At 36.5% G+C, this 11,151-nt stretch overlaps 1 protein-coding gene across 1 annotated transcript; it reads right to left on the minus strand.

The window, feature by feature from the left end:
• Positions 1 to 849: 849 nt before the first annotated feature.
• LOC110893368 (golgin subfamily A member 6-like protein 22) lies at positions 850 to 8,151 on the minus strand. Its single transcript, XM_022140479.1, has 4 exons — positions 7,929 to 8,151; positions 6,602 to 7,013; positions 6,420 to 6,520; positions 850 to 896 (listed from the first exon to the last, which is right to left on the minus strand). The coding sequence occupies exons 1-4, from the start codon at positions 8,149 to 8,151 to the stop codon at positions 850 to 852; spliced, it is 783 nt and encodes a 260-aa protein (XP_021996171.1).
• Between the last annotated feature and the right edge of the window lie 3,000 nt (positions 8,152 to 11,151).

Consider the following 11,151-nt stretch of genomic DNA (forward strand, 5'->3'; position numbering starts at 1 on the left):
CCTATAAACTTAGTGCTCTCGGGAGGCAGCCTGAGGATGTAGAGTAGTGTATATTTGTTTTGTTTTGCGTGATTATTTTTGCAGGTTACCAGGTTAGTAATCTCTACGGATGCAATGGTCCAAGTGTGGGGATGTTTGGTGAAGTCCCTGTACGTTCTAGTTGCAATTGCGGACAATGCATGGATTAGAGTTCAGTTAGAACTATCCATACTCAATCTCCATTTGGACTGGGATGATTTGCACACTAATTGTAGAGATTGACCCGAGTACTTGTTGGACACGACCGCGAATGAAATGCTATACGGTCATGGTGGAACCTGACGCATGAGGCTTCTATGCTTTAAACCAGGGGAGTCTGTTCCACTTTTATTATTGCATTTCTATTCGTGTTTTTGGTGGTGTTAAACCATATGTGTTAGGGAATGTGTTTTAGTTATTTGTGTTAGGGATTGGCCGCTTATGGTATGGTTTGGTTGTTATTCCCGGGTTTGTTTTAAAAGCACTATACATTGGGGACAATGTCGCCCAAGTGTGGGGATATGGAAACCCGGGAAGGGAAAGGCTTGGGACAGAGTTTGAAAGAGGTTGAAAAATGATTGAAAACAATGAAAATTGAAAAAATTAAAAGTTTTGAAAATTTTAAAGAATTTCATCGCCTTAAGTGAACTAAATGGATACAAAAACTGAATGTTTCAATCACTGAAGGGTTCCTTGCCGGTAGTAAACTAACATAGTCCCTTGTCATGGTCGTTCCTTTAAGTTTCATGAGAGTAGGTCCGACAGGTGTTTAGGAAAAACGAATTGAGAAGAGATGTCTATTTAGGGGTAACATGCTTTAGATTGCATATGCTACGTGTCGGCAGCCTTTTTACCCCTTCTTGATAAGAATTTGGAGCCTGTAGAATGATAGAAGGATTTACATATTGAATTCATTTGTTGAGAGCAGGCCACATGTTATTCTGTGTTAGAACTTGTATGATTTGATACATGATGAGACTATGGTTTAATATGTGCACGTAAATGATAAAGGCATTAGGATATACCTTACACTAGTTGTGTTTGTTTCATGTTTACCGAACCATTACCCTTAGTAGCCCGGTTGAACCTATTTACCTTCCGTTTGTCCACCCACTGTGAAATGTTTGATACCAACCGTGAACAACATATTATGAAAAAAAGAAAGAAAAAAAAGGAGAAAAAAATAATAGAAAAAGAACAAAAATAGAAGTTTTGTGAAGATGTTATTGGGTAGAAACCAACCCAAAAGTATGTTATGAGTTGCAAATAAAGTTGTCACGGTTTGGTCGTTTGTTTGTTCGCCACATAAAAATCTATAAATATATAAAAAAGAAATCTTCCTACCCTTAGCCGAAGCCCAAAACCGAAAGTCCTTTTGATGCGTGCCATGTTATATGATACAGTGGAGGTGTGATTGTCATACAAGCTTATGATTACAGGATTTCATGTTTGGTTTTGAGTGTTATAATTGCTAGCACATTACACGCTAGTTCAGTTTTTAAACCGAGAGGAGAGTTAATTGTGAGGGGCGTGTAGCATGTGTATAATCCTAAGCATGTTAGTTTTGAACATACAAGTCTTAAGCTTTAAAATTGCACCAATTGCTTGTCGAACTGTCAATCTTGATTGTGTCAGTCTATGAAATGGGTATGACTTGGTACTTAAACTGTTGCATCGGTTATGGGGTTTAGAGGGGTTGTTACCATGGTGAGTAGTTCCGTAACGATTTTCTTGAGGACAATCAAAGGTAAGTGTGGGGATGTGATAGAGAGTGCAAACCACGAGCGTTAAGTGTGTTATAATAAGTGTTTTATTGAGTTTTTAGTGATAATGCGCCTTGAATATGTTCACTACGTGCGTTTGTAATTTTTCAGATTAAACGCGTAATACGACGAAGTTAGAGTGTTTAGTGACGAACCGGAACAAGCATGGATGGATATGAAGACATATTACATTGTTCGCGCACAGCTTTGTTAGTTCAAGGGTATTAATTTTTTTTTTCTAAAAATCCTAATGGGTCATATCACTTGAAGAGGGAATACACTTGAAAGATGTTTTATGTTGAATGGTCATAATATCACATTATCATTAACATGCACACCTCAACAACTTTAGAAGGTGGGTCGTGGACAATTGGCAGATAACCCTCGAGTAGAGGCAGCAATCATTATACTTTTTGGCTTTGGGCTCTCAACAAGATCACATATCATCGGTCATAGGCAGCCACATAGTATAATCTTGGGCTCTAAAAAGAACACCATCATTACTCTCGAGGTGGGCAGCAACATTATTTATTTTGGGCTCCCAAAATCGGCCCAACAACACATACATTACGAAGAGTTTTAGCAGCCACAATACACTTTTCTTTATCATCGAATATTGGGCCATTAAACACTGGATCATTATACGATTTGGAGAAATCATTATTTTTTTGGTGTGGCTCTCATAACAATATCATCATCCATTGAATTAGGGGCAGCCGTACACCACGATTGGAGCTCCAACTTCATCACTCAACATCATCGAATATCAAGTCATCATGCCTTCAACATGCTACAAAACCCTTGAGGATTGTTCGAATATCATGAGCGGCTAAATCTCTGGTGGACACTTCGGGTGAATGATTCTACAAGCACAACAACACTTCGGCAGCACTTCGTTGCAAACCGGAAGACTCTGCTTTTTTATTTCGCTCCAACAGACCTATTTATAGCCAACCATATTCTGCTTGAACACGTTTCAAGTGGAATCACAATGAATAAACTCGAGCGAAATCAGCCAATACACTTTCGAGCGGAATCAGAATGATATGGGATTTCGCTTGAAATGACTAGATGTCATTTCAAGCGGAATCACTTACAATTCCATTTTCTTGGATTCCGAGCCCTAATCTATCTAGATCTATTCAAGACTCGATACAAGACGAAGTCGACAGACGGATGCACCAACAAACTCCCCCTCGGATGTTGACAGAATCTTCAGTGTCGAGTCTTCGGTTGTCAAACCTTCAGTCTTTATCAGTCTTTGTGCTTCTTTCCGAAGTATTCTCCATTGTAAGCATCCTTACTCAATCTTTATCTTTTCTATTCCAGAATCTCAACCTGGCAATCAGCATCTTCAAAATTCTCTCTTGATGCCTTCAGACTCCCCCTCTCAATGTGCTGGGATCGTAGTCTGGAAATCACCATCTACTCAGATATCGGAATCTGATTTTGGACAATTCTTCATACCTGCAAATTCTCTACCACACACATAAATTTCTCAAAGTTTAAATTTTTTAAATTTTAGAAACCATTTGCAAGAAAACATTCAAAATGATTTATTCTTTGAAAACCATTTGTAAACATATCTTCTTCATACACTCTCTCCCAAACCTGTTCATCAAGTTTAGCACTTGGAATTTTGAAAACCAGCTTTTCAACACCAGTTGTCGAAAATCTTTTTGAATTTTTCAAACTTTATGCTAAAACACACTTAAAATCTTTTTTGGATTTTTTTAGAGAATATAAATGCAGTAAAGAAATATTTACAGACAATATTTTTGTGAGTTTGTGCAAGAGAATCATATCAGTTTTTGTGACAAATCACTAACACCGTTAAGCTTGATTTCATTTTAAGTTCTAAACAATTCACCTAGATTGTCAGTATACTGATCCACTTAAATTTTTACACAAATTTCAACTGTTTCGAGATACGAGATTAATGTCTTAAGGACTTGAACTTATTCGCGTGTCCCACCACTTGAATATACTCCCGTATCCAGATCCCAATATTCAGTCTTACAAGTGAGTATACCACAGATGATATCTGTAAAGGGGTTAGATGCGAAACCGTGAGAGCTCAGGTCAGAACTTCCGTTCAGCAGAGAGATGACGAGTCGACTTTAGGTGTGTCCCCTTTAGAGGATCTTTTCTTCAACAACAATGATTTTTAATTTTATTGTTTCATCATTTTTGCTGAGGGCTATGCTATGATTCAAGCAATTGCAGAAGTATTATACAGAGACTAGGTCAGAATTTCCATTCAGCAGAAGTCCCGGGATAATACCCCAGATATCACTGAGTATAAAGACCTAATATCTCAGAAAGAGGGACCTTTCAAACAAGATTTTGGGGGTTACCCATATATTCAAGAAATGTTCCCCACGAGATAAGCATGTTTGAAATTTAAATTTATATCTCGTCGCAATCTACTAAATGTGCAAAAACCTACTGACACATCCGTAGTGAGATTATTTATCACATTTTTTTTACTTTACATGTCTTTAGCATGTTGTGATAGTCCACTGATGTATTATCATTTCCTCTTTTAGGCAACAAAAACTCGTTTTTCATTTTATCATGTTTTTGGCTTTTTCAAATTTTCTAATGTTTTTGGATTTTCTGAAATTTTTGAATTTTTACTCCCCCTAAAATTCAAACACCTTTAAAAGAAATTTGAAAACAAACTGTACAAGCAACATGACAACATGATGTGAATCGCCTCAATTCTCCATCCTCTTAGCATAAACAATCAGAACTGCCCCTCACAACAAACTATTTTCCCATTATGATTTCAAAACACTTAAGTTTGTTTTAATCAAAATGGTTTTTCCGGAAAATTAGTTTTGTTTTAACCACTTGTAGGTTCGGGGTAAACTCATCACATTGTTTTTCAACCACTTCATATGAGGATTACATCAAGTTCAACTTAATGACCTTGATTAACCACTTGTAAGATCAACAACCAAACACTTGTAAAAATGCTTTTCAACCAATTATCATCTGTTGGTTGAATTCTCAAGATGCCGATTCCTACTCCACACTTACCAACCTGGGAGTTCCGGCAATTCACACTTCTCAATTTTAAATTTTCAAAAACATTTTCAAGAATGATGCCGAATCATGCTCCGCGATTACCAACTTGGGAGCTCCGGCAAGTCAGGTTTTTACTCTTTGAAAAATATATCCACCCAAGCCTGACCTTCCTTGGGTGTAACAACATCTTCTTCACCATTACTTTCAACAGACTTGTGAACATTCATTTTGGAAGCATAGAATTCTTTCACTCCTTTGGCCTTACCATTGACCATTTTTCCAAAAATGTGTTTCACATTTCTGTTGAAAGCCTTTTCAACACAAAATTTTTCTTTACAGAATAAAATTGATTTGAAATTTCAACTTTTCCAACTTTCTTTTTAAAATTTTCTGCTCTTAGTGGTGGAAAATTTTCATCATTCACAGTTGGAACAGATTTCTCATTTTTGACAACAACATATGGCTCCTCTGTCTTTGTGGAGACAGATTCATTGCCAGTAGATAGCTTCTCCGATTTTGATAAATCAGATTCATCGCTAGAACTACTTCCTGAACCCTTAACCACCCATTTCTGATTTTTCAGATTTTCTTTTCTTTTTAAAACATTCTTTGAACATTCACCAACCTCAAATTTTGAATTTTCAAAACCCGTAAATTTTCTGATTGTAAGTTCAGTTTTTTCAATAACTTTTTCTTTCAGTTTACCAGAGACTTCCTGTTGTTTGTTGATTGCCTTAGGACAGATTTTGGCAATATGACCGACTGTTTTACATTGAAAACAGGTTCTCATTTCTATCTTCTTCTGAGCAACACTCTTCTTCAATTCTTCTTGCTTCTTGGCAAGGAATTCTTGATTTGTCTGCTTTCTGAAAGCTTGCTCTTTCTTAGCTTCTGAAGATTTTCCTGAAACAAACACAGTTTTTGGTTTATAAATTTTTTCATTTTTATGATTTTTTGGTTGATTAAATCCAAGACCTTTCTTTTTGAAATTACCATTATCGTTTGGTTTCTTTTGGAAACTATAACCAGAATTGTAACCCATTTTCTTGTTAATTCTTTGTTGATCTCTTGAAGTGTATTGTTTGGGTTTTCCAGTAAGATTTAAATCTTTTATTTTAGAAATGTTAATTTCTGTGATTTTGAAAACCTTTTTAATCATTTCGATTTTAACACTTCTTATTGGAAAAATCTCATCAGAATATAATTTGTCAGAATCTTTCAAAGTATATGCTACTTTGATCAGTTCGTCATTCAAATTAGATTTGGATAACAAAAATTCTTTATCATAAACCCGTTTGTCCTTTTTGATTGTTGATTTTGATGTGTCGGACTCAGACTTTGACTCGGATTTGGACTCCGTTTTTGACTCCTCTATGTCATCTTTATCCAACACCTGATCGACCACACTTTTTATCAACTTGGACTCATGATCAGTGTCGGACGATGTGAACATAACATCAATATTTTTTGGCAAATTATCTGACGACCCTGACTCCCACTGTAAGTTAGTTGCCTTTTTGACTCTTTCAGAATTTGGATTTCGAGGAGAATATCCATTTTCGACCGGGGGCGGACATCTATTATAGACAACACTTGGTTTCTTACCAGAAATTTCCACTTTATCATCTTCTTTTGTCTTGGATTTCTTTTCTTCCGAATTCTTCCCTTCTTCAAACGTCTTCATTCTTTCCACAATAGGGTAAATCCTGTCAACAACAAAAGTAGAACATGAGTAACTTTTCAATAAATTGTTAACTCTTTCAGTTTCGATTCTTTGTGTTGCCAACTTCAATTCAAGTTCAGCACACTTCTCTGTGTAGTAATTGACGTTGTCAAGTTGTCTCATGTATGCTCCTTTGAGTGTATTCATTGCTACAGCTTGCTCACTACTTGAATCATTGTACTTATTCATTTCTCTGTTCAAGGTATCATATGATTCTTTCAACCTTTTTATATTGTGTAGCAGCTCATTGTTTTGCTTGATCAAAGAATCACAATTCATACACTTCTCTGGAACTTTGACTGCCTCAGCATCTATTTTGATTTCAAATTCTGGAACTTCTTTGACGGTTCTCACTTGAACTTCTTCAACTCTTTTCTTCTTCTTAGCTTCAGCTTTTCTCCTCTCTTCTTCTTCTTCTTCTTCTTCAATTCTTCTCCATTTCTCCTCTTCGGCTTCCCTAATTTTTATGTATTTTTCTGCCCAATTATTCATCAGTATAATCATTAACGACATGAGCAACAAAAGATTTAGCATTTAACATCTCTTTGGCCATGAATTCTTGGTCTGGGTAATAATTGTCCCAACTGAAACCTTCAGGCAATTTTTCATCTTCTTGATCTGCCAAGCATACTTTACCATCCTTTGGAATGTATTTATCCTAACTGAAATCACTATCCTTGCCCTGATTAACCAGACATGCTCTTTTTGAATCTTCAATTTCTTTTCTACCATGTGCAGTTTGTGCCTGTTGTTGTGCCTGTTGTTGCTGATATGGCTGTTGTGTAACTTGATGATAAATCGCCTTTTTGTAGTAATCATTGTTTCCGAAAGGATTTTGATCCCCATTCGCTTCGGGATTTGTGCACTCCCTTTTGAAATGCCCCTTTTCCCTGCAACGAAAACAAGTAACTTTAGACTTATCAAAACCTAAAGTTGAAACATGTGCCTCGCGAAAATCATCTTTGCCTGTAATTTGTTTGAAATTTTAGCTCGTCTCAACACACTAGCCATGCACCATTTTATATCCATCAATTCCATCTCCTCAGCATCAATTTGATCGTAATCCTCTTTCGTGAGCATTGGATTCCCGATCCTTCCTGCAACTAAGCCTCCATAGGATTCAAGCACTGTTACCAACAAAGATATGTGACTTTTAGCAACTTCCTCAGTATAATTCTGATCATTTTCAAGCTTTAAAGCAATGTTGCATTGAAGAACATTGCCACTCTTTGTTGTAGAAAACTGTGGATCAAATGTCGGAAATGAAGAAAATCCTGTTGTGCTGCTTGATCCCTGAGATGAACTTTCAGAAGAACCTTTTGCGTTAAAAGCAGTTTCAACCTTTGGAGAAAAATTTGTCTTATCACTAACACCACTTTTGAAGTACAAACCGATGTCTTGTTCTCCATCATAGTTCTTCATCCTAGCAATCTTTCTTTGCTCCTTTTCTTGAGCCTCCAGATGTTTGATGAACTCACCCAATGTCAACTTTTTATATTCCTTTCTATTATTCCTTAACATCATCAGATAAGTTCCCCAAATATCATGTGGTAAAGCATCGGATAGTTTCTCAATCAGCTCATCTGTATCCTTTTTGATGCCTAATTTCGTCATATTTCTCACCAAGTTACAATATCTTTCAATAATCTGCTTGGTGTTTTCTGATTTCAAACCACGAAATAGATCAAATTCTTTCTTCATGAGTGACATCTTGTTCTTGAGCATATCATCACTTCCCAGAAATTTTGCTTCCAATTCATTCTAGATCGAATAAGCACTTCCATCATGTTGAAGCAGAACCAAAATCTCTTCTTTAATCGCTTGCTGTAACACACTCACCATCAATTTCTCATATCTATTCTTCTTTTTCTCATCAGCACTCATTTCTCTGATTGGCATTAACTGATTACCGTTCTTTGTTGGCCTTTCATATGGAACTTCAGTATGTTCCCAAGCATCCAAATGATAAGCTTCAACCCAGTTACCAAAACGTTCGGACCAACCATTATAATCATCAATATCCATAAGCTTAGGCGGTTTTTGTGAAGTCCCCGTTTCATTTTCAAGCAATGTACTCTGAGTAATGTTCATTAGACCAGCAAAGGCATTATAAAACTCGTTCTCCATGATTCAATTTTCAAAAGTTCACAATGTTCAATTTCAAGTGAAACCACTCTTTGAAGCGGAATCAAACAACAACACACTTTTCAAGCGGAATAGGCAGGTTTAAGCGGAATAACTAGAGTTATTCAAGCGGAATCAGTCTAGAAGCGAAATCAGATGATTTTTCAAGCGAAAACACAACTTCGAGCGGAATCAATCCAAACTTTCAAGTGGAATAAGATTTTGAAGCAGAATAGGTGAAATTTTCAAGCGAAATCAAGGTTTCAAGCGGAATCAAGTGCTGATTTTGCTTGAATTGCTGCTGACGTCACTGAATCGATTTGAAATTCAAGCGGAATTAACTAAAAATCAAGTTTTACTTCGATTTTAATTCTGAAACTTTCAAGGATTTATCAAAACATGATTACGCATGTTATGTGAAAAATTGAGCCAATTTTACCGTGGAAAAATTTTCAATTTTAAAGAAGAAGGTGTAGAAAACAAAAAACACAGCTGAAATGGCAAGAACTCTTCCTCCTGAGCTCTGATACCACTTGTAGGATCGTTTTCGGACCCGAACGAGTCGATCAGAAGAGTAATTCACCAATACAAGAGGCGGAAACTAATGTATTAGTGTTATTCCAGCTGTATTCACTTTAAACTGTTGATTTTATTGATATAAACTCCTTTTACAAGCACAACAACACTTCGGCAGCACTTCGTTGCAAACCGGAAGACTCTGCTTTTTGATTTCGCTCCAACAGACCTATTTATAGGCAACCATATTCCGCTTGAACACGTTTCAAGCGGAATCACAATGAATAAAATCGAGCGAAATCAGCCAATACACTTTCGAGCGGAATCAGAATGATATGGGATTTCGCTTGAAATGACTAGATGTCATTTCAAGCGGAATCACTTACAATTCCATTTTCTTGGATTCCGAGCCCTAATCTATCTAGATCTATTCAAGACTCGATACAAGACGAAGTCGACAGACGGATGCACCAACAGATTCTTGTGAGACACTTTTAATTCTAGTTTCTGTTTGGTATTGAGATTTGGATTTGTAGTCGGGTGACAGCCGACTATTTGCGTGATTATATAATTTGTGTGACAGACAAATCCTGAGTGGCAGTCAGAATTATAATTATGTTTTGAATCCGATTATGCTTTTGTTGATTGAATGATTCCTATGTATGCTTGTTTTAATATTTATCTGATCAATTGATATTAAGATCTTGAACTGCATAGGTAATTGGTAGATGTGACAGGTTTACTATTCAATCAATAACATCCAATAAAATCAGAACTAGGTTATTAGTAATTACAGAATCTGAATCCGGGAGTGATCACCTTTTCTCATCATTGTTTATTACAATTCAATCTTTTTCTTAATTGCAACTTGTTTCATGTGTTTTTAATTCCATATTAGTTTTATAATCATCAGTTAGTTTAGTAAAATTTACAAACAAAATGTGTAACACTAACCACATGCTCCTCGTGGATTCGACACCCGACTTACCCTGTCTATAGGTAAAGTTAGGTTATTTTTTTTGAGTGGCCCACGACAGCCTCGTCAAATGTTCATGATATAATCTGCCGATTCATCGTATCCACCCTTCATGTGGCCTAAAGCATGTATCACTGAGTGTACTAGCAATTTGTACAGCTTTGATAACTTTGACTTTGCATATGCTTGATCGTTCACAAAACCTGTATACCCCATTCTCATCCACAAACCCTTGCACAATCTTTCTGGAACGTGTATCGGATCTTCAACTTTGTCATTCAGTTCCAACACTCTTCGTATATCGCCAACAGTTTTCTTTACTAGAACATCGATATCTTTACCATTTTCATCTTTCATCTTAACTGCTGAGTGTATTACCTTATCTGCTTCTTCATAGTGTGCCGAGTTCCAGAATGCTCTGACATGTGACTCGTAACATCTATGCTGATCAGTTATGTCACACCCCAACCGATGGCGGAATCATCGTGGCGCGGCACTGAGAGAAACAGATTGTCCAGAAGTTTCCATAACAACTATATTTACCAAATATTTAAAGCAACACGTCGCATACCATGTCATATATGATAATACAATTATTATAGAAAAGATCTAGTCAAATTGTTCTGACAACTCAGAATTTTATTACAGACGATTGTTTATTGTTGACCTAGGTCTTTCCTAGCCTCGATTTCACAGCAAAGTAAGCAAATAAGCATCCTAAGCACCTGTCATATACGTTAAAGTAAAAGTCAATACACATAGTGTAAAGGTGAGCATACAAGTTTAATAGATATAATAGAGTTCGAAATCGATTACGCATAACCAGCACGTACACAGTGTGAAATGAGGCATGTTAGTTATCGACATGAACTTATCGATACCAATGACTGCGGGTTGACTGCCTAAGGCAGTTCGCGATACACACTCACCACTGTGAGCCACGTAACTAATTGTCCTTAATAACCCCTGAGTGAATAGGTGCTGAGTCCAAACTATAG

Source organism: Helianthus annuus, chromosome 12 (genome assembly GCF_002127325.2).
Source record: "Helianthus annuus cultivar XRQ/B chromosome 12, HanXRQr2.0-SUNRISE, whole genome shotgun sequence".
In the NCBI taxonomy this organism is placed as follows: Eukaryota; Viridiplantae; Streptophyta; class Magnoliopsida; order Asterales; family Asteraceae; genus Helianthus; species Helianthus annuus.